Below are 23,089 nucleotides of genomic sequence, written 5' to 3' on the forward strand. Positions count from 1 at the left end.
CCAACTACAACAGCGACATTCATCTGGGACCAGGTAGTGCCATTTGCAAACTCAAGGGTTGTGTTGGGGCCTTGATACTGGCCACTTCTGAAGCTTCCAAGAAAGGTAGTGCCAGATGCGAGCAGAGCCTGCGAAGGAAAGAGGGCGTTCCATCGCGTGTCAGCGTCGTGAAAATCGGAACTAGCAGATACATTTGCGAGATAGTCCTGAGCGCCCATGCCGTTGATCACCTTGATAGACGATGGTTTGAAGGAAGAATCGGTGTTGGCTTTGATGACATCCCTGTAAGTGAATATCTCTGGGAGCGCTGTACCGTCTGAAGAGACAGAGACCAGTTCTGACCCAGGAGGTCTCTGAAACTGCATCGCTGAAGCAAGGATGTCAGGTTGATAGGCGAAGTGGTTGTCGTACGCCTTCGTGAACGTGTTGAGCATCTTCAACTGGAATTCGTACTCGTTTTTGAAGGTGCCGTCCGCTACCTGCTTTTGCATAGTGTCCAGCTCGCCCATGATGTCGAGAGGCTCTTCGGTGTAGTCTTTTGGTGGGTTCTTGAGGTATGCAATGTTCGATTGCCACTTGACCATGAGCTTGAGGTCGTCGATCAATTTGACATTGCCTTCCATGTCGAGAGGTACGGACTGCAGACATTGCACTCCTAATTCCGCGGGCACGATGGGTCGGGCTCCCGAGGGTAATGCTGCGATGGCCATGCTGACAACCGCGCAAGGTTCCTGTCCAGAAGAAGCTGATGCTGAGCTAGAAGAACTCGAGGCTTCTGTAGAGCTTGCAGTAACGGTACTGTTTTCAGCTGCTGCCATCATCAAGTCCACGTCTGCCTGTGTCATGACCTCGTTCATATCGAGATCTGGGTACTCCGGAACTCCATACATCCATGGGTGTGGATTCGCAGTAGACAGGCCGCAAAGAGCGCCTAGGAGCGCAATAGAGGAGCGCATCCTGATACGAGAAAGATCGTCGAGTGTGATGGTAAATTGTAGGCGCCTGGTTCTACGCTTCACAGGAAACTCCGAAGCTTAGCCGTTGATACGATTAGGTATTATAAAGAGCGATCCAGCGCTGGTAGTAAAGTCAAGCTGGGAACAAGAAACGAAAACAGGAAGAACGAGGCCTCCACGGCGGGACCGACGAAAGGAGGATGGAGCTCGCGTATCGCAGCCATGTCCAGATGCCCATATATGAGGCACATGGTGCATTTGATATCGTACGGCAATGCTAAGGAAATTTGGCCTAGGGCGTAGCAGCATTGCCGCGTTATCGAAACGTCTCGGTCTTACCAAGCAGTATGGTCGGGGAAGTCGAAACGCTGCCTTTTGCCATGCCTGACAAAATTACAGCACCAGCATACCAGAGCGAAGTTCTGGAACCACAGTGAACTTGAACTCTCAATGACAGAGCACTATGTTAATGTCTATGGCCATTATTCTCGCATGGAAGATGCACGACTTCGTTATGCAGAGTATGCGGCGATGGTGGTTGAGGTGGACGGGCCAGGTACGCGAAACTAACACGAAACATCAACGAGCTGATGTGCTAAGCCTGACTCAGCCTAGCCTGAGCATACAATGTCTCGAGTGTTGTAATGCGAACTCCGTTGCGAACACCCTGAATTAGTCACATATACCTCGGGCAGACATCCTTGTGGCCATTTGGATGGCAATGGGGGTCGAGCCATGTTTCCAGGTATTGCGTCTTGTGTGTGACTATGCTGCGCCACCAGATAGAATATAGATCTGAGGCCCTAGGCCGCCTCCGCATCGTCCTGATACTGGACTTCCCGATCCCATGCTTCAACTTTCGTGTACGGGCTTCTGAGCCAATCATTCAACTCATGGAGAAACAGTTTGCTGTTCTCTCGGCCTAAGTGTTCCGCCAACAGGTTCTCCGCGTGCCCATTACTGGCCTTTATGTCGACCATCTTCAAGATGGAAACGATGTACGATAACAGAAACTCAGCATTGCTGCTCGTCGTTGCCGCAGCAGAGGACGAGCCCGCCGGATCAGCGCGTAGAAAGGTGAAGACGCGGAGTTCGCGACGAATCCAAGTGCGTGCTTTTGACTGCATCTCAGGAGAGTTTGCGATCACTTGGGGAGATAGGTCGCGATATCCCGAGTAGCGATTGCTGCCGATGTGTAGCGAGTATAGCTGCCTTCTGTACACTTCTCTGCGTCTGCGCAGCGCAACATCCTCGATAGGTGGTGAATATGGACGACGCGGACCACGGGGTCTACTAGGAAGCCCATAGGGCGCGAAGAGGGAGCCCGGCCGATCAGTTCGGCTATGGTGTGCGTTTGAGTCGGCGGGTGGTTGGCTGCGAGGAACAGCATAGCTTTTGTAGTCGGTCGGAGAGCGCCAGTCGTACTGCACGGCGATGACTCGTGCTTTACCTGCATTTATCATCAGAGACGCTCTATAGTATCAAAGGGGACTACTTACATAGCGGGCAAGTCGACCGTTGCTGCAACCACGACACCAGACATACAAAGTCAAATGTGTAATGGTTGCATGGGGACGTGATGGCCCTCTCTGTTACCGAAGAGAGACATATTACGCACGTATCGTGTGAGTCGCCTTGGGTCGAGCCGGCCGTGCTTCCTGGCATGCGCTTCTTGGTGTCGTGGGGGTTGAGGAATAGCAAGTGGCTTGGATGATGAGCTCATGGCGTCCGAAGTGAGCTTGGGCCAACCAAAAGTGTCGCGACTCGACGCAAACGCAGCCTGTCCGCTCAACATTCACCCTTCCACTCGCTGCACGTGTCCAAAGGTGTGCAATTCATCGCGGACCTCCTAGCGCCCACTGCTGCGTAGTTTTCGCGCTGGATGCTCCTCGCCGCTACCCGACGCATCACATCGCACTCTGTTCGACGCTCCGTACCAGACATGCTAGCAACCTCAACCAGGCCGGCCGTCGCAGGGCCAAACGGAAAGGCGACATACCACACCGTCACTGCGCTCAAAAGGTGGTCATGCGACGACAAAGAGCTGCCTGCCGTATCCGAGGTCAAGGCAATTCACATCTACGACTTCGACAACACCTGTAGGTCCATCGCGACTTCCTCTACATCCGAGGCTGACTTTCCTAGTATTCGCAAGCCCTCTACCCAACAAGCAGCTATGGAACAGCGCGACGATCGGCCAGCTGGGCTCGCCCGACATATTTCTCAACGGCGGCTGGTGGCACGACTCGGGCATTCTGGCAGCGACCGGCGAAGGCATTGAGAAGGAGGAGCCGCGCGCATGGCAAGGCTGGTGGAACGAGCAAATCGTCGAGCTCGTCGAATCTTCCATGGCCCAGAAGGATGCGCTCAGTGTGCTGCTTACTGGCAGAGGAGAATCCGACTTTGCCGACCTCGTCAAGCGCATGGTCCGCAGCAAGCGATTAGACTTCGACATGGTCTGCCTGAAGCCCGCGATAGGTCCCGCAGGCCAGAAGTTCAGGAACACCATGGACTTCAAGCAAGAGCTGCTCAAGGACATCGTCTACACATACAAGGACGCCGAGAAGCTGAACATCTACGAGGACCGCGTGAAGCATACCAAGGCCTTCCGCGACTTCTTCTTCCAGTTCAACGAGGACTTGCTCAGGGCGCAAAACCAGGCGTCGCGCCGACCCATCACTACTGAAGTCATACAGGTCCCAGAGAATGCCACACAACTCGATCCCGTCGCCGAAATCGCCGAAATACAGAAGTTGATCAACGCGCACAACATACAAGTCAAGTCGGGCAGCGCCCCGCCTGGCACGCCGCCTTATCAGATCAAGAAGACCGTCTTCTACACCGGCTACATGATTCCCTCCGACGTAACCGAGAAGTTGACCTCCCTCGTCTCCTTACCTCAGGGCGCTCCGAGAGACGACATTCGATATCTCGCGAACAGCATACTCATCACACCGAAACCGTGCCCGAAGAGCATACTGGACAAGGTTGGCGGTATAGGTGCCAGGGTCAGGTGGAAGGTGACAGCCATCTCCTGCTTTGAGAACAAGCTCTGGGCTGCGAGAGTGGAAGCCGTACCCAAGGGAACAAAGTTTTACAGTGAGAACCCTGTACCGACGGTAGTCCTGGCTATTCGCAAGAATGGCCGGCCAGCAGATGCTGCGCGTATCGTGAACTGGCATCCCGTACCTCAGGATCAGGCATTCGAGTTTGACAGTGTTGTAGGCGAGAAGCAGATGTTGCGTATCGAGGAAGAGACAGCGAACGAGAGCGAGTATGAGAGTTACTTCACCAACAAATCTCATCGCAAGGAGGACCAGAATGGTCGCAACGACAATTACCGGCCAAACCACGGCCGAGGAGGCAGGGACAGAGATGACCGGCAAGGCGGTTACCGTGGTGGCAACCGAGATCGCGGTCGTGGTAACAACAGAAACAACAACTATGGATCAAGAGGAGGTGCTCGCGGCGGCCATCGTGGAGATCGTGGTGGAGGTGGAGGTGGCGGCGGCGGTGGCGGCGGCGGTCGGGGACGTGGCCGTGGTGGAGGTGGACAGTATCGAAGTTTGGATGATGTCGACAACGGCTATGGAAACCGAAGCCATGACAACAACCCAGATGCTTTCTACTAAACCCAAGCTGTCGGACATGCGTCTCGCGGGTCTGTTGAAGCTGTCAGGCTCACCAACCGAACAGAGCATCAAGAACCAACTCGACAGGTTTACATTTCGCGGGCGTTTCGGGTGGCGCCATCTGACTCTTTGTTGTTAAGCTGAACTTCACACCGTTTTGATCCGCTACTGTAGTATGTTTTGTGAATAAGATACCCGATTTCTTCGCAAACAGATGTGGCGCACACAACCTTCCTTCGCCATGGACGTTGCTTTTTAGTAATGTCTCCTTCTCGCTCTTTTTCCATTTCTTTGTGAGTCTTTATGCTCTCTTCTTGAGGTTTTGCAAATGAGGAGGTGTTGGGGAAGCGGGTCCTGCGCAACCGGGATTGGGTCGAAGCATCGCATAAAGGGCCAACGCTCACACCGAGAGTGTTGTCTCGAATCAGGATATGCTCAATAATGCATAAGTATACTGTTTCTGTCTCCGAACTGATGCGCTCAACGATTTTATTTGGTATTCACCACTTACGGTGCAGAACATGTCGCCCGGAAGGGTTGTATATCGATTTCTATACGGTCTCTCGATCGGTCGGCACTCGGAACAATGATAAAGGCGATCAGCTCAAGAAAGGATCATGTTTCTACAAACATCCTATATCGCCATGGCACGAGCTTCCGAAATGGCCGAGGGCAAGGCTGGCAATCGGCGATGACATTTCATCAACACCTACCCCCAGGAACATTGGGCCAGTCAGCCCACCGCCAACACAACACGCCAGACTTTTTTCAACTGCCTCCCAGCACACATCAAGCCTAGTCCTTCCTGTAACCACCTTCGGTCCGGTTTGAACGGTGACCTGGGTGGGACGCAACGCCCGAAGGAGGTGAATCGGCGATCGCATGCTGGGCTCCTAGGGTAAATCTTGATTGCGGGTTACTACAACATTCCTCAGCTGCACGAGCTTAGTAAGGCGGGGTGATTGCAGAGTTTGAGGTGTATAAGTGCGTGAAGGAACGATGTGCTCGGGGTCGTTTGGACCCTGATCTCCCCTGCATTGTTGTTGGTGTGGTGTCTATCGTGGACTTCCTGTTTGGGCAATACCGGTAACTTATTAGAGCTATCTGGCCAACAGAGACGAGGGCAGTAAGTAGTGTTCGCTCGTTCACTTTGAAAGGCCATGCCAGCCGATCGTTGATCTACTCATCAAACGTCACTGACGGTCAAGCATTCATAGCACCATCAGACGAGTCAGACACGAAGATTACCCATCAGTCCTATCGAGCGCATCAACACCGTCGAACGAAAGGGCACATGGTCTCATCTAGACAGCTCACAGTCTGACCCGTCATACATCCAAGTGCATCAGCACTTTTGGTCAGCTCGACGCTGCCACACAACTCTTTCATTCTACAAAATGCCAGTTCAGAACCACTACAACACCATTCAAGCCTACCAACCACGACATAATAGAGCCGATTGACGCCGGCTTCATCTGGCCCTCTCCAGACTTCGCCCCCTCCCCGCACCCACACGATGTGTACAAAAGTCATTCTCAAGCACAGTACATGCCAACACGAGTTCTGGGTCAAACGCAACTGCACACGTCATCCGGAGTGCACCTTCTTCACACAAGTCTATCGGGAAAGAGGTGGTGAGTGTTGGGAGTGCGATCCGGGGCAGGCACCACCTGAGGCGCTTTTCCCGCGCGAAGTGAGCTGGCGCAGAGTCAAGAGTAAGGTCAGAGAAGGGGGACCTGTGAGTGTTTGAAGTGTGGTGTTGCCACGCCCAGAATCTTACTGTGATCAATGTCAATCCAATGCAAGCCCTCATGCATGAAGTATGAACGTCCTGTCACATATATCATGATCACGCGTCCCAATATATTGAAGAAGAAAGTACCCTATATCTTCGACTACAAATTTACTCTCCCACAGATCTCCTCATACCTATCCACCACACAACCTACACACCAGCCCAAGCCCACAAGTACGTCGACCAAACCTACCACCGACACCCTCTCGAACCAATCAACATACGCACACATAACACCAGCCAGCAACATGTGCAAGTTCTTCATCACCACTTACGCATGTGGGCACCATAGCCTCATAGTCCATCCAGATGCGGCTTGTGATCCGAGCGAGAGGGGCGGGACCTGCATTAACGCAGAGTTTCACGACATACACAAGGAAGAGGGATGCAATACGCATCTTTGCCCAGGGTGGCAGCCGAGTGACGAGGATGAGGATGAGAACGAGGGAGGCGATACGCATCTTTGCAATGGGCAGCAGCCAAGCACTGAAGACGAGGTATAGATGCTTGGGGCATGATAGAGCGTATAAGAGTGCAGAGTGGATCGGGTCGGAGCATCCCAACGTCGGACATAGTGCGGACTGCTGTGGTGTCAATCGAACTTTATGTATTCGCTCATATATCGGAGGAAAACATCATGTCAAGGATGTGCAGAAAGTCGATGTAAAGTGCATCAAGGAAACATCACACACTATCACAAGCATCTGGTCTGACGAAGATTTTTTCCCCAATCCGCCCATATACCGTTTGTATTCATTGCGTTTCGTTTAATTCTAATCTATGATAGTCGTACAAAGCAAAACATGACGCCATACCAATGCCGCGCCGTAAAAATGCCAGACCGCTAAAAAGGAGCAAACGATAGACAGGAATAACAATAACGCAATAACGTGAGAGAACATTACGCGGATGCAAAAGCATAAGGAGCAAAAGCAATCAAGCAACGCGATGCGATGCAGGGGTACAGTACCCCAGAGAGAGGAATAAGAAAGACAAATTAGTCATCACTGTCCCTTGCACGACCAGCCTGACTACCCTCAAAGTTTCTCATCTTGGTGGCATGGTTGTGGTTGATCATGCTGCGAATAGGGTTCTTGCGTGCAGCACTGACCATGCTGGGTGTGGGGCCGCCTCTGGAGGCGTGTACAGCGCCAGTACCATACTGGACTTCGTCGAAGAGGTTGTCGTACTGGCCTTGGGTCAGGCTATCCTTTCTTGATGACTTGGAGGGCTTAACGGGGCGGACAGTAGATACCTCACTTGGCTCCGAGATGATGGAAGGCTTGGACTTGGAAGAGCGGGATGAACGGTGAGGGCGCGAGGAGTCCTCGTCGTCGGCGGAATCGGCAGACGTCTTGCGGGAACGGTGCGAACGGTGAGAGCGTTTTGATGACTTGCTCATGATAGACTCGTTGTCATCATCGTGCTTCTTACTGCGGGAAGACTCTTTGTCGTCATCGTGCTTCTTGCTTCGGGAAGACTCTTTCTCATCGTCATGCTTCTTGCTACGGGAAGACTCTTTCTCGTCGCTGTGCTTCTTCCTGCGGTGACTCACGGAGGTCTCAGCGTCATCATCCTTCTTAGACTTGTCGCTCCGGTGGGAACGGTGTTTGCGTCGTGGTGCGTCGCCGATCTGGGAGATGCTGTCGCTGGGAACAACAGTGTCAAGATCATCCTCACTTAGCTCTTCAATGTCGAGGTCATCGATGAAGTCGTCATCATCGTCGTGCTTCTTTTTGTCGCGGCTAAAGATGCTACTGACGATCGACGCCGCCTTGGATGCAGCCTTAGTGGGGGCTGCAGACGGAGCCTTGGATGCAGGGGCTGGTGGAGAAGGCGATGAGCCACGCTCCTTTCGGCTGCTGCCACTACTACCGTGTTCCTTGTGCGAGGAATGTTTTGAAGATGAGGTATGAGAGGACCTGGCCTTGGACCTACCCGAACTACTCTTCTCATCTTCGCGGTCTGCTACGAACGATGAGATGAAGGAGCTAGGCGCAGCACTGTGAGCTACACTTTGCGCCTTTGAGACGACACTTTGAGGCTTGGACGATGGTCGCGGTGGCTTTGCAGTCATTGCGACACTTTCGGGCTTGGCTGTCGAGACGGTGCTCCTAGCCCTCTCGATCATCAACAACTCAGGGCTAGTATTTGAGCGGTGAGCAGGTGTGAGCCTCGATGGAGTCTGCGACGGGGCAACAGAGTATGCAGGAGCATATTCGATGGCGAGAGGCTCCGCAGCCCTTGAGCGAGGACGCTCGAATTGAGACGGTGAGTAGTAGTCGGCTGGCGCAGCCTCGATTTGTCGCGGCACGGAATTCCTAGGGATCTGAGAAGCTCGCGAATAGGAAGATCGCGCGTCGTCTTCAATGCGGTGTACTGGCTCAGGTGTAGGCGGTGCAATGGCCTGGACAGGTGGCTGCGCGGGTTGTGGGGCTTGCTGGGGTGTCGGGGGTTGGGATGAGGCCTGAGCGAAGAAGCCAGCCGCAGTGTTGACCGCGTTTTTGGCGTCCATGAAGGCGCTGAAGTCCGCCTCTTTCTTCGCACTATCTCGCTCGCTCCGCATGAATGCATATGTGACGGCTGCACCTGCAGCAGCTCCAAGTAATGTTCCGAGAATGTGCGTGGCCGCCCCACTGCCGGCATCTGATTTTGTCGTCGCTTCGGGAACAGGAGCGACTGTGGGCGCAGAGGCGCTTCTGGGTACAGGGCTTGGTGCCTTCGGAGCAGCTGATTCGGCTGTCGGTGCGACTGGAATTGCGCCAGTTCTCGAAGCACACGTGTGAGCGCTGAAGATACTCGGGCTCTCACGGAAGCTCTGCGAAACGGTCCTCTGCCATGTAATGACCCTGCTGTGCGTGATGATGGTCCCGTCATGTCTCATATCAGGTCCATTTCGGTAGACAACCTCGATGCTGTTGCCGTCAAAGTCGATTACTGCGGCGTTGAAGTGGCCATCCTCTGCGCAACGAGCACCCGGGGCCCCGTTAGGACGACCACCGGCGGTCAATGCAGCGGTATAGAAATTCCGGACTGCGGTCGTGCTAGGTGCGGTGAATGCAATGTGTGCAGCGCCGGCTTTTACGCTACTCAGCTGTCAGTTGCGGTGTGCCTGGTGATCCCTTGTGGTACTGACCCAGGCGTTTCTTGGCAGAGAAAGAAATCGGAATCATTTATTCCAAGGCCGATTTGGTTGCCATATTGGCCGATGTAGCGGTAGCCCAGTGGCTGCAGAGCTGAAAGAAAGAACGATGTCGAAGTTGGAAGATGCGATACCGTGAGGCCGATGTGGGAGACGGGCATTGCTGAACAGCGGTGAAGAACAAGAACGACAGGACGCGGCTAGAACAATCGCCAAACGAAGAATTGAGAAGGGAACGAGGCGGATATATGCACACAGTGAGGTGTGATCGAGTTGGAGCGGTTGGAGATGTATGGTGTGAGTAAGGGGGGAAGTATCGGTACGACCTCGAGGTTTATATCATAACCCCGTCCAGGTGCAGCGTCTCGATGCATCGTGAACCGAGTAGCAGGGCGTTCCATACCGTTGCGGGACAGACCCTACTAGCACGCCCCACCGCTGCAGTTAGCTATCAAGGAGGTCGCTGTCAACATGTTGTGATGCTGCCACATGTCCTGCGTCTGCAGCTAACAAATTTGTTAATGTAAGCGAGGTGTCGGTGTGTGACATTGGTTGTGAGCGCCGGCCCGGAGCCGCGAGAGGTTTAAGTCGTCGCACGCCTCACATTGCCCACTACGCTACATTGGATACGGAATCGTAGCATTTCGGTCGCTTGTCGCGTGCAACAGAGTATTTGCGGTCTGGACGCGCCACTTGTCGTCGCAACGCTCGATTGGACATGGTGTGACGTCGATGATGGGGCATCGTTCTCACAAGAACCAAGGACCAAGATGACGCTGTAGTGAGGCTACGATTGCAGGCATCGTCGGAGATTCTTGGAGTTGTCCCAAATGTCGGTAGGACTTGCCATGCTGTTGCTTTTTCTATGTTTACGCGAGATCATCATGGGAGATCGGCGATGCGGCTCCATGGATAGATGTTCTACCCGTTTCCCTCCCGCCACACGCGCAAAATGCGATGAGCCCCCAGAATGCATTCTAACCTTGTAAGGTATAGAGCGAGAGAATTACAAGGTGTATGCCTGAAAGAGGGGTTCAAGGGATCGTACTGCGAAGATGACGTGAAGTATACTTTTTCATTCGCCGGACATGTCATTCCTGACACTGAAGATCCTCCTACTCGTGAATCCTAGAGTGGATGGAGAGCCGCGATATCCTACAAGCTAACTACTGACAACCACGTTTCAAGGTCGAATGACAGGCCATGACAAGACCCAGTGGTACGACACCAAACACAGCGCGCATACAGACTAGCGGCTGTGTCGATGGAACAAGGTGAAAGAAAAACAGGTGCGGGGTAGGTTGAGCTGCCCCGCTATCTTCAAAAGAAGATTGATTGTTGTGCGTTGAGCCAGAGTAGTTGTTTTGTTGTAAAAAAACCTCAAGCAGACGCCCAAAATCAGATGCAGTAACGCTCAGGCTGTTGATGTTGCGATCTAAGCCATGAGCGTGTCCTGCAGCCTAAAAGTTCCCGTTATCTTCCGTTTGTGCGGTCCGTGATCCGACTCGTCCGCGGTGAGTCAGTTGTTGCTTGTGGGCTAGTTGGCGTGTCCAATATAGATAGGTCCAGCGCTTGATCGTCGGCTGAACTAGAAGATGTTCCAAACGTCTTCGGCAGCATGGCAGAACTTACTGCATGCAACGCTGGCACTGAGGTTAAACTGGCTAATCGCGATGCTGTCGTCCTTGATGTGATCGGCAAAGTCGTCGTTGCCCTTGGCCATAGCACCTACGAAGACTGCGATACTCTCGCCCTTGTTGAGATCGCCAATGTAATCGCTGACACGTACGACCTCGGAGTCGAAGCTGAGCGTGACCTTGCGGCAGTTGGGAGGGAGGTGATCGGTGATGGGGTTCTTGATGACCTCGATGAGCTTTTCTTGCGACGACGTCGACCGGATCTGGTGTCGGTGCAGGAGTTGGACCATGAGTCCGGCGAAGCGCTTGAAGGTACGGGGAATGCGCACTGTAGGGCTGACCCTGATGAGCACGTTCTTGGAGGTGTGGATGTAGATTTGGAGCTTGCCCGCCTTGTTGATTGGCGAGTCGAGTAATGTGAGCAGACACTGTGGCGCCACGTTAGCTGAGGGACCTGGCTAACCTCCTCTTGTACGCACTTGGTGGGTGATGTCGGGCCTGGCTTCGCTTATGTCGCGCCCCATCTTGCGCATTACGCCAATGTGGTCGTCACTGTTGAGCAGGTTGTACTTGTCCTCGCGCGCACCGGGGCCGCGGCCAGTGCCATGCGACGCCTTGTACGTCTCCAGCGTCGCATTGCACAGAACGACGATCAGGCGCTGTGTGTCTTTGTCGTTGGTCGGGATGGGGGCATGCTGCTCGGCCACTAGCTTGGGCAGCTCTGGCGGAGGCATTGACTGTGTTCCTGTGCGCAGTAGCGTAGCGTCAGCGTTGTCCGTGGTTAATATCGAGGAAGCAGCAACCGGACATACTTGCGCGCTTCTTGCCCCGCTCGGCGGAGTCTCGGGAGACAGGTCGTTCGGTGGGCGAGTTGGAGTCTTCGGGTTTAAGGAGGGGAGCCATTGTGACGAGAGAATACGCAAACACTGCGGAATGAGCTTGTGTATGTCTGTGTGACCTTTGGCGCAACGAGATTGGTTCTGGGCGTGGAAAGTGAGAATGAGATGTCGCTTCTCCAGGTACCTAAGGTCAGCAGCGAATGCACTTACAAAACAACTTCAATGAGTATTTTGGTCAGGTGAAAAAGGGTGGATATGCAGTAAGCTCGAGAGATGGCTGGGAACCATGCGGCCTATTTGTGCGAACTGTCGGTGAAAAGAGCGTTTTTCCTGCGTCCAATCACAGCCGAGCGGGCGGCACGATTACGTGAGACCACCAGCAATCAGATGAGTTGGTCCTCACCACCAACGAGCCATCGCAGCACTGCGCGCAGTACAACAACAAGATATCATGGCGCGGTGTTGGTAGCACGCAGCAGTCAGCTTACTGAGTCGTCCGGCAGTTGCGACGTGGTCGGCCATTGTGGCCACCCTGCTTGACTCGCCGTCACTTCTGTCGTGGGTGGATACCTGGGTACCTATGCTTCGGGACATTCGGGGGAATGCGGTGTACAGCCAGTAGAGCGAGGACCGAGAACGCAGGAGTATCCGAGGATGCGCACCCAACCCGGCACCAGCTGCAACTTACATCAAAACGCCCTGCAGGGCTCCATGCCCGAGCGAGCTCCTAGGCCGGGCGCCGGAACCTCTGCAACGAAAGCGTCTCACCATGGTCTCTTGGCCCGCCTTGCATTTGAAACAATCACCATATCATACAGTCGCCTTACGTCCAACATGGCTCTACACGCCGTGTGTATGGCCTTTTCTGTAAACATCATGCGATCTGCCAAGGATACTAAGAGGTCAGGTCATGCGCGAAACGAGTCTGGTTTGGCCGTCGCGCTGCCGCTTGAGCGGCTCTGCGGTGGAGATACATGAACGCTAAGTGCCGCATTTTGCGCATTTCTGTAGCTGCCATTGAACATCGCGTTTCCTTTCCTTACTTCGATTCTTCATCATCGCTGGCGATATCTTTATACATTCGTTTTAGTGGCAGCCGGCTGTCTGAACCTTGATCGTCATAGCAAGCTCGTCCTCACCCCGACAGAACGAATACTATCCCAGGGACTTCCCAAAGTTCAACGGACGCAACCAACAAATACACCATGGCTTTCGAATGGCTTGCACCAATCCTCACCCCTGCGGCCCTGCGCTCGGTACAAAACGACGGCCGGCCAGTCATCACCCTCTTCCTCGTCATCTTCGGCCTATCAGTCTTCGGTACCCTGATATGGTACGTCCACTTCGTCACATCTAAGATGTACCCGAAAAAGAAGGATCCGAATGCAAAGAAGGGCCCGTTGCTTGGCTTCATCAAGCGGTGATCTTGGAAAGAGAGCGGAAGAAGGATGCTGGGCTCGACGTAAAACGGGCGGGAAATGGCCATGTAAAACTCTACAGCTGTTGGGATGATGACTACGCCCATACTGTATCGACAAGTCGAATCTCCGTCGAGCCTAAATCAACATCCTCGGCCTACACCAACCTCTCTTCGACAGGACACCTGGACCCGAATCTTGCTGGAGCATTGGAGCGCGTATCAAACTATTCCCCTCGTTGCATAGGCTGGAGACAGATTACCTACAAGTACATGATGCTCTCGTCGCGGAGCTAACGACTTGCTGTACTTTCATATTCAATACATAATTCATACCCTTCACATGACCTCTTTCATCGTACGCCAAAGATCATTTTGCTTCCGCGATAACCATGTAACATCTGCTACAAAGTCTTCACAAATGCTTGCTACAGGCTGCACAGTCTCCTCCGAAGCTTATCGGCACTCGTGAGATTTATCGGTAGTAACGAACCGATGACGTATGGTCTTATCCACTCTGTTTACGATAACGTAGCAATTTAGAGTACAGTTCGCCACATCAAATTTATCGACTCATCATTTCTTATGTCACTAGATATGTGGGTGCATCGGTGTGCTATAAGATCTGATGGAAAGCTCACACTCCAGCTTCCTCTACAGACCACGTCTTGAGAAGTTGCCATCATGTCTGCTCCATCGAACCCAACAACGTTTCCTCTACAGGGTAAAGTCGCCATCGTCACAGGCGCTTCGCGAGGGATTGGGGCTGGCTTGGCGTTAGAGCTGGCGCGAAGGGGAGCAAAGGTCAGTCCAACGACTTCGAACCAAGTCAATCAAGACACTCATATGTGGAGTAGGTCACTCTCGTCTACACATCGCCAAAGAGTGGAGAGCTAGCGGAAGAGGTTGCATCGAAGATCGAATCACTTGGCAATGGTAGCGCATCGAGAATTGTTCAGGCGGACCTTAGACAACTCGATGCGCTTGAAAAGATTGTGTCAGCGACCAGGGAGGCGTTCGGTGACAAGATCGACATCTTGATCAACAACGCTGGTGTTTTGATGAACAGATCCATCACGGAGACAACAGCAGAAGACTACGCCGCCATATTCGACGTCAACGTTCGCGCGCCTCTTCTGCTGACCAAAGCAGTTGTTCCACATCTACGAGCACCAGGCCGCATCATAAACATGTCGTCCATAGGCGCCCGACTAGGTTTCGCGAACCTAACTCTCTACACCGCATCCAAGGCAGCGATAGAAGGCGTAACTCGGAGTCTGGCACAAGAGCTAGGCGCTGCAGGACACACCGTCAACGCGGTTGCACCTGGCCCCACCGAATCAGAGATGCTGGACGATGTGCCAAAGGACATCGTAGAGGCCCAGTTGAAGCAAACTGCTGTTGAGAACAGGGTAGGGACTGTGGACGACATCGCGAGAATCGTGGCCTGGCTTTGTGGCGACGACGCGAAATGGGTTTCGGGTCAGGCGATATCCGCATCTGGTGGTTTCCTGAAGCTGTAGTGGATTCTGTCATTGTTTTAGCACCAAAGCTTCTTGTTTGATATGGAAGCGTCAGGTGGAGCTCGGCCACGGTGTTTTGGTTCCAAGACCGGAGATGTTTGGACGGGAATAGATCGGATTTAGCAGCTACGCACCGTTCAAACATGCAGCTATGCAGAATACCACCGACCGAGTACGATTTCCGATCAGAAGTCGATGACGCCACAGCCTTTGGATCGTCGACATGTGAAGAACTGTGCGTGTATGCAGAGCGATCGTCATATGGGAGCAGTCGAATAAATTGCAATCATGAGACTGGACGTGACCGGTCGTGGAACCCATCCCAAGCTTCAGCCAAGGCGTGCGAACACCAAGCGCATCCGCCCCTTACAGCTGTCACTTTCAGCCATGCCGCGAGAGCATCGTGTACCATCGAAGCTTGTAACCAGGTCCACATGGCAAGGCGGTCGAAAGTCGGAGCATGGCGATGGAGTCAAGGCCACCATCGGCAGTTGAGGCTCAACCCACCGACTACCTAGGCAGGGGCGAGGTGCCCAGGGAGGCGCCCCATTCTAACGCACTAGGTTTTAGCCTCCCACGTCCCAAACACCTCTCAAACGCCTCGCTCTGCCATTTCGCATGCCGAAGACTAAAGCGCATGGCCATTCATGTTTCAGGACTCCATCTTGGCATGCGTCTAGCCCTAGCCACGCCATTTGGCGTCCCTAATTGGTCATGATCCCGTTGCGATACGCGCTGGTAGACGGCGGAGCTTGCTGTGTCGCAGCTCGCAGTGCAAAGCCATGGAAGATGGTTCGACTTCTGCTACCGTTTCGCTCTTTGGGCCCTGGATTGCTCATCTTCCAAGCCATCTGACGAACTGATACCCTTGATCCACTTCGCTAATGGCAGAGCGGACCTGACTTGTCCTGCCCCCCGTCGTAGCCGCTTTTCTCTCTGTTCGCCGCCTTGCAACGTTGGCTTATAGGCTTTTGTTTCCCCTACTCACCCCAAGACTCGACCGATTTCATGCCGGTGCCTCTTTAGCCGGGTGACTGAACGCCTCTTCCTGTACCTTTTCTCTTCTTTTGTGCGGGCACTTTTAGTAAGTCAATCCATTCTTTCACGTGGCTTCCTGTACCATGGCGTCGTCGTCCCTGGTGGCTTTGATCTAACCTTTGTACAGATTACTTAGACACTCTTTGAACTCATTGCTACTTCGGCCACATTCAGCAGGTCTGAAGATCATCGGCATCCACAACACGCACTCAATCGCTGCTACGTTCGCTTCTTCTGTCAACTATGTCGTACACCACCAGTCTCACAGGTCGTGAGCGGTCACGATGGCCGCCGCTGACGCGCATGCTCATGTCCGGAGAGATGTCGGACCAAAAAGCGCGAGAGTTGACCCGGAAAGAGAAATTTGATGTGTGGATGGTCAATGAGGGTTACCGAAGATTGTACGTTGCACTACACCGTGTGTGAAGAGCCTCGACTAACGTATCTAGTTTTGTTTTTACATTTGCGATATTGCACGTCATGGTCTTCGTCTTTGGTATGATGAACTATGGGCTAAAGGTATGAATGGATAGCTCAGATTACGACGAATACCGCTCACACGTCCTAGGACAACTCCATTGGTTCAAGACAAACCTTTGGTCTGACCTTCCCCATTGCTCGTTCAGCCGCTCTCGTATTGCACGTCGACGTTGCCTTCATCCTTTTCCCGGTATGCAGGAACTTAATCTCCATGGCTCGTCGTACGCCGTTGAACGACGTTATTCCTTTCGACAAGAACATCACCTTCCACAAGCTGGTCGCCTGGTCTATCGTCTTCTTCTCGTGGGTCCACACTATCGCCCATTGGAACAACCTTGCCAAGTTTTCGGCTTCCAATAACCTGGGATTCATGGGCTTTATCCTTGCCAACCTTGCAACTGGACCTGGATGGAGTGGTTACGTTATGCTGACTGCGCTCATGGCGATCGCTGTCACGGCTGCGGAGAAGGCTCGTCGCGCCAACTTCGAACGTTTCTGGTACATGCACCATCTGTTCATCGTCTTCTTCATCTTCTGGTCCATTCACGGAGCCTTCTGCATGATTCAGCCCGACTTTGCGCCCTTCTGCGACGGTATCGGTGTCTTCTGGGAGTACTGGATGTATGGTGGATTTGCGTACCTGGCCGAGCGAATCGCCCGTGAAGTACGAGGACGACACAAGACGTATATCTCCAAGGTCATCCAGCACCCCAGCAACGTTTGCGAAGTTCAGATCAAGAAGGAGCACACCAAGACCCGTGCTGGACAGTACATCTTCTTGTGCTGCCCTGAGATCTCCATCTGGCAATACCATCCCTTCACGCTTACCAGCGCACCCGAGGAAGACTACATCTCGGTGCACATTCGTATGGTCGGTAACTTCACCAAGGCTTTCGGACAGGCGCTTGGCTGCAACACAGACAAGAAGCCAGCCGGCGAGAAGGGTGAGAAGGGTGGGTCCAGCGAAGAGATCGCCTTGCGTCAAATTCTTCCCCGAGTCTACATTGATGGTCCTTTCGGTTCGGCCTCTGAGGATGTATTCAAGTTCGAAGTCGCCGTTCTCTGTGGTGCCGGTATCGGTGTCACACCTTTCGCGTCCATTCTTAAGAGTATCTGGTACCGCATGAACTACCCTCAAGGATCCCGTACGAGACTGAGGAAGGTCTACTTCTTCTGGATCTGCAGAGACTTCGGATCTTTCGAATGGTTCAGATCGTTGCTGCTGGCTATCGAGGCGCAAGATATCGATGATCACATCGAGATCCACACCGTAAGTTTTATGTCTATAACTGGCTCTTGACGATCTACTAACCTTCTTCACAGTACCTCACAGCAAAGATCAAGGCAGACGACGCGACAAACATCATGATCAACGACGCAAATGCAGAGCAAGACGCCATCACCGGTCTCCGCGCGCCCACAAACTTCGGTCGCCCTAACTGGGACATGATCTTCAAGTCCATCCGCAAGATTCACTCACCCGCCGAAGCCGGTGTCTTCTTCTGTGGACCCAAGGGTCTTGGTTCAACGCTCCACGTCAAGTGCAACATGTATTCTGAGCCCGGCTTCAGTTATGTGTGGGGCAAAGAGAACTTCTAGACGCAGTCGTGGAGTTATGATAAGGAACGCGGAGAAAAAGATGAGAAGTATACCATTTGCTATATTGAGCGAATTGTCACTTATTACATGGTTGTATATAATTCGCTCCTCTTTTTGGTTGTTGTTGTTGGTTAATCTTGAAAGCTGCAAGCGGCTAAAGACACATGTTCAACGTCTACGATATCCCATAGAATTCTTAATGATGCAATTCGAATACCAAATGTCAGCATCCGCAACATCCCATGTCGATCTACCTGTCCAGACTTGCCAATTCCAAGATCAGCCTAATTAGCCTGGTTCCCTCAGATTTCAGGCAGCCGTTGATCCCAAGTACCAGTATCACGCCACTGTCGTTCATGCATCCAAGCCACTCAAACACTCCGAAACCCTGCGTGCCGCATCGCAAGATGAACCGCTCCTCGCCACGGGTAACGGCAATGCTCGGACTCCGCGGGATCTACGCTTGTTACCGAGCGATGGGGTTGGGTGGTCCTTGTCAGGACGCGGTGGCCATGGGTGGGCCGCGGACAGTGTGACGCAAATTCGGGAGAGGAGACGGTGGTCAAGCTTTTGGTGTCTCGGGAGCCAAGAGCTTGGTGTCGGAGCATGTGAATGATTGCAAATACGACGATCGATGGAGGGTGAACCCTATAGTTTGCTTACGATGAATTGGTCATCGTGATACTTCGGTGTGTTCTACATTCCTTTTTTCCATCCCTTCGCTGACCAATCGTTGATCTCTACCAACCCTTCTATCTCCCTCACTCCGGGCTTGATACCCTCGCCAACACTGGTGTCATGGGCTCCAATGACCCACACGTTGTCTTTTCGCGCGAAACTTCTTGTGCGCAGCATTGTATTCACTGCCTGTTCTGGGTCGGCGTGCATGCCTGACTTCGCATATGGTGGTCTCGCAGTGCGTTTGGGCTCTTTGAGAACGTCGAGATGGTGGTAGCAGTCACCAGCCAGCAGTACAAACGTGTTCTCGTTCTCGGTCGAGCCCGATGTCGTTCGCACTAGCATCATTTGATGGCCCGGAGAGTGTCCTGGCGCATCCACGATGTATGCTGAGCCGTCACCGAAGACGTCGTAGGCGCGATCAAATGCACCGAGACCCATCCATTCGGGCTTCTTTAGATCAACAGCGGCATACTTTCCCTTGACCATGCCTTCCATGACCTGACCTGCCCTCTTATCTCCTGCTTCTCTCAAGATATCATCTGGCACATAGCTCTCTACAATCTTTCTGCTACCATCAACCGGCAAAGTCTCGCTAAGCGTAGGAGCCTTCTCATCAACCGGATAACCCGGTCTCGCGTAGGTACAGCAGGTCGGCCCAACCCACAACTCCGCCTCTTCAAATCCAGCTTTGGCTCCATCGCCAACATGATCAAAGTGCATGTGCGAGAAGATAACGGCCTTGACTTTCTCGGGCTGTTGATCAGGTGATCCGTGCTCTTGCAGTATCTCTGCGGGAGACTTCGGTTCGCACTTGAAGTTTGGTAGAGCGCCTTCGACGAGAAGTGGCGGAAGGTTCTCCAGATCTTTTCGCATGCCTAGGTCGAAAATGTACTTATTCCCGGTGGCTGTGTGCTCGATGAGGAACACGTAGTCTGGAGCATAGAACGACTTGCGTTTTCCGTTCTCGTCTTTAGAGTCGTTCGGGTCTTGCGGCTTGTCCGGACCGGGAAGCAAGACCATGTCTGTAGGGATGTGGATGCCGCCGGCCTGAATGAGGTGAACTTTGCATGTTGCGGTGGATGACGGTATGGAATGCCATGGTAATTGATTTGATGACTCGGACATGATTGTGCTAGATACGGATTGCTATCGGGATGGGAGCGTGCTGTTGAAATGGGTACGTTCAAAGAGTCTGTTTAGTTACTGACCTTAGCATGACATGCCCTTGTATCGATGACGTCAATCAAATCCATTTCCACTATTGTACCGTGTATTGCGTACAAGCCCGCTCAGATTCCAGCTGAAGCTTGAGAGTGGCAAGCTATAACCTATATCTCGTAAGCATACATGCGAAAGTATCCTGCTTGATTGCTGCATCTCGAGATCATGTCGGCGCCCGCGCACACATCCATCTTGTGGTGGGGTTCGAATCAAACTCGCGTGAGCGCCGACTTGTCTTGCTCTTCGGAAGATTGTATCGTCTTATATGCCGAAACTTTTACACCTAGGCATTCCCCTCACAGAGTAACAGAAGTGCGACCTTGGGAGGGTGCGGAAGGGCCTCTTGCCGAATGCGGATTAAAATGACGCGCTAGCGACGCGAGCAATCAGGCGCGTCTACCAGCTCCTTCTCATCTTCCCTTAGCACTTTTCCTCTCACCTCATCTCGCAACGCAACGCAAGCGATCACGGCAGCAGGTCATGCGAGGTTATTCTAGGCATACGAACCCACTCAGTGGAACTTGATCACTCACACTAATCATGACTAACTCATCTACGTTACCTGACCCAGATCCGCAAAGGTATCAGCGAGTGCTGAAACATCTCGCCAAATTCGACCCTCACGGTTCTCTAAAGGCACCTGTGCTTACCCCAGCGCTGCAATTTTCAGAGTGGGGGGCCTCACAATGGATACCATCTCACGCGCCAACTCAACCGCAATCGAAGGCGGCACCTGAGCAAGGAACCCATTATCCTCAGGCAACTCCATTTCAACTATTGACTCTCGAGGGTCTAAATAATGATGTCCTTGCCATCGTCATTGACTTCATGTGGGAGTCGCAAACATCTGATGTCAAGTACTGGAGTGAAGGATATGGGTTGCAAAAGACGAGATTCGACTATCGCATGGAAGGGAGTTCCCTATTCTGCTTGTCACTCGTAAGCAAAAGGATGCGGGCAATCGCGATCCCCAAACTGTTCACACACGTTTCCCGCGATGCTTCTTCTATGGGAGACCTCAATCGTCGGTTGAGAGATATAGAAGGCAATCCGCTGATTCCATCACTTCCCGTGGTTCTCTCGGCCATCAAGTACGTGCGCATTGGGGTCCTACGGATATCATTCATCTTCCGGTGAGTATACTAATACCATGCACACAGGACCTGTGACATCGTCGCGACATCGCCAGGCAACAAGACATTCTGCAGGACTCGCCTTGCCAAAACTCTTCCCAAGATGGAGTCCCTCGCTGAGCTCTCTGTCACTCATCGAAAGGACGTCGACACATCCGGTCTTAGAGCCACGTTCCAACGCCATCAAATCACTCTCTCTAGCATTGTACGTCTGCGCATACTGTCACGTGGCAGTTGGTCATTCCTCGTGGAGGCTTGTCCAAATGTCGAAATACTAGCTCTGGAGTACAACCTCGACCAAGATAATATAATGCATGCCGCAGGGGCGTTGAAGCACCTTACGGACTTCGAGATCTGCCGCGACACGTGGCGCAAGAAAGATATAAAACGCTTGCTGCAGTTTTTGCCAGAGATTCAGAGTCTAGCCTTGCGAGGCACTCTTGGCCAGGAAAAACTGAGTGTAAGTACGACCGCGAGAGGTGCTGTCTCTCTTAGAGCGCTTTCAATATTGACTCGAACACAGACCTTCGCTGAAGTGTTTGGCTTGTTCCCAGAGCTGACCAAAATCGCGATTACTGCCATACAAGAGGTCACCGACGAAGATCTCGAGGGCGAATATTCTGATGACGGGTCAGGGTACGGTAGTATCTATGGGGAAATGATGTGGGAACATGAACTTGATGAAGATCAAAGCTCCGTCGCTATGAAGTTCTTCGAACATTGCCCTGTGCTCGAAACATTGTGTTTAGTACGCACTGGCTGTGTCAGGTCATGGTACCCAACGCGTGGAAGCAAAGGAAGTCTTGAGTCGGTCTACTCTCCACGGGATGGCTACAAATCCTGGCATCAATCCGACGAGCTGGAAATACGAGAACACGATAAAGAAGGGTTCCCCAAGCTGTTTAAGTTTCCTCGACCAACCAACTTTTGCAGCGAAGCCTGGGATCACCAGAGTAATTGGAGCGAGAGTAGTGAGTCCATGGAGTACTGGGGGAGTGAAGTCCTTCTGTACAGTCGAAAGAAGTCTAACATAGATTAGCGTAAAGAGCGAGATAGGTATTACACTATCAAGGATGAGGCTCTTCAACTGGGTCTGTGGGAAGGAGGCTCTAGGATGTATGATTTATACTAGCTCACGTACCATCGCTTTCATCGGCATACTGTACGTGCATTTTTCATTACTTAGTAGTCGATCGGAAGATACTTGTCAACTCGCACAAGGATATTTATAGATTATATGACACTGCAATGCTCGTGGCTACCCTACTCTCCTATCAAGGTGATTGTTAGCTTTTTTGCGTACCCACAGTCGTCTCACTCCATCTCCCCCTACAATACTGTGCACTTTTTCTTCGCCTTACACTCATCACACTCGCCGCCCTCTTCGTCTTGATATACCACCTCCAGGTTCTCTAAAAGGTCCGGGCATCGCGCACCTCTACGATTAGAATCCTGGCACCCATTCAACGTAGTGTCCTCATGTGTTGGCCACTATTTCGAAGTCAGTGTATGTCTTGTATGCATTTCGTATACCTCAGATCTTACCTCAGCGTATGGGTCTGATTGATTAGCATCCTCTTTGGCAGTTGGGCGTTGGCGGCCTGGTTTGTGGATAGGAGAAATATGGCCGCATGCGTACTTTGTAGGTCGGAGATAGCACATCTGTATTCACGGATGCTGTGGATTTGCAAGAGGTGGTAGGAGTAAAGTATTGGAGCTACAGCGATATCAATGAGTTGTGAGTCAAATGTGCGTGATCACCTGGGCAGTGTTCCTAATTGTTGATGGACCTGAGAAGTAAGAAGCGCTAAAACGAAGACCGGTGTGATATAGTGGCACAGTAGCGGAGAATTAGCGTGGCGTTCTAGTTAAGGTTTTCTTTGCGTGAATGGACATTGTTGCTCGGATCTCTTCACAGCCTCCGCACGGCGCCTCCGCTAGCGTGGCCGCAACGATGGTCATGACACATCACCAGCACAGTGTACACAATGGTAGA

General features: G+C 52.5%; 8 protein-coding genes across 8 annotated transcripts; 4 read left to right on the forward strand and 4 right to left on the reverse strand.

Moving 5' to 3' along the window:
* Nucleotides 1–1,759: 1,759 nt before the first annotated feature.
* Nucleotides 1,760–2,621, reverse strand: J4E88_001381 (uncharacterized protein; the record flags this gene model as incomplete). Its single annotated transcript, XM_049395050.1, has 2 exons — nt 1,760–2,406; nt 2,456–2,621. 2 exons carry the CDS (start codon nt 2,619–2,621, stop codon nt 1,760–1,762), a joined length of 813 nt encoding a protein of 270 aa, XP_049258914.1.
* Nucleotides 2,622–2,898: 277 nt separating this feature from the next.
* Nucleotides 2,899–4,588, forward strand: J4E88_001382 (uncharacterized protein; the record flags this gene model as incomplete). Its single annotated transcript, XM_049395051.1, has 2 exons — nt 2,899–3,055; nt 3,102–4,588. 2 exons carry the CDS (start codon nt 2,899–2,901, stop codon nt 4,586–4,588), a joined length of 1,644 nt encoding a protein of 547 aa, XP_049258915.1.
* Nucleotides 4,589–7,380: 2,792 nt separating this feature from the next.
* Nucleotides 7,381–9,686, reverse strand: J4E88_001383 (uncharacterized protein; the record flags this gene model as incomplete). Its single annotated transcript, XM_049395052.1, has 2 exons — nt 7,381–9,469; nt 9,520–9,686. 2 exons carry the CDS (start codon nt 9,684–9,686, stop codon nt 7,381–7,383), a joined length of 2,256 nt encoding a protein of 751 aa, XP_049258916.1.
* Nucleotides 9,687–11,113: 1,427 nt separating this feature from the next.
* On the reverse strand, nt 11,114–12,065 carry EMG1 (18S rRNA pseudouridine methyltransferase; the record flags this gene model as incomplete). Its single annotated transcript, XM_049395053.1, has 3 exons — nt 11,114–11,590; nt 11,642–11,907; nt 11,975–12,065. 3 exons carry the CDS (start codon nt 12,063–12,065, stop codon nt 11,114–11,116), a joined length of 834 nt encoding a protein of 277 aa, XP_049258917.1.
* A 1,141-nt stretch (nt 12,066–13,206) lies between these two features.
* Nucleotides 13,207–13,425, forward strand: J4E88_001385 (uncharacterized protein; the record flags this gene model as incomplete). The annotated part of the gene is made up of 1 exon (XM_049395054.1): nt 13,207–13,425. One exon carries the CDS (start codon nt 13,207–13,209, stop codon nt 13,423–13,425), a length of 219 nt encoding a protein of 72 aa, XP_049258918.1.
* A 677-nt stretch (nt 13,426–14,102) lies between these two features.
* J4E88_001386 (uncharacterized protein) lies at nt 14,103–14,941 on the forward strand (the record flags this gene model as incomplete). The annotated part of the gene is made up of 2 exons (XM_049395055.1): nt 14,103–14,222; nt 14,276–14,941. 2 exons carry the CDS (start codon nt 14,103–14,105, stop codon nt 14,939–14,941), a joined length of 786 nt encoding a protein of 261 aa, XP_049258919.1.
* A 1,281-nt stretch (nt 14,942–16,222) lies between these two features.
* J4E88_001387 (uncharacterized protein) lies at nt 16,223–18,058 on the forward strand (the record flags this gene model as incomplete). The annotated part of the gene is made up of 4 exons (XM_049395056.1): nt 16,223–16,380; nt 16,429–16,498; nt 16,548–17,729; nt 17,783–18,058. 4 exons carry the CDS (start codon nt 16,223–16,225, stop codon nt 18,056–18,058), a joined length of 1,686 nt encoding a protein of 561 aa, XP_049258920.1.
* A 696-nt stretch (nt 18,059–18,754) lies between these two features.
* J4E88_001388 (uncharacterized protein) lies at nt 18,755–19,864 on the reverse strand (the record flags this gene model as incomplete). The annotated part of the gene is made up of 1 exon (XM_049395057.1): nt 18,755–19,864. The coding sequence occupies one exon, from the start codon at nt 19,862–19,864 to the stop codon at nt 18,755–18,757; it is 1,110 nt and encodes a 369-aa protein (XP_049258921.1).
* Between the last annotated feature and the right edge of the window lie 3,225 nt (nt 19,865–23,089).

Source organism: Alternaria novae-zelandiae, assembly GCF_023758075.1.
Source record: "Alternaria novae-zelandiae strain BMP 2774 chromosome Unknown scaffold_2, whole genome shotgun sequence".
NCBI classification, from domain to species: domain Eukaryota; kingdom Fungi; phylum Ascomycota; class Dothideomycetes; order Pleosporales; family Pleosporaceae; genus Alternaria; species Alternaria novae-zelandiae.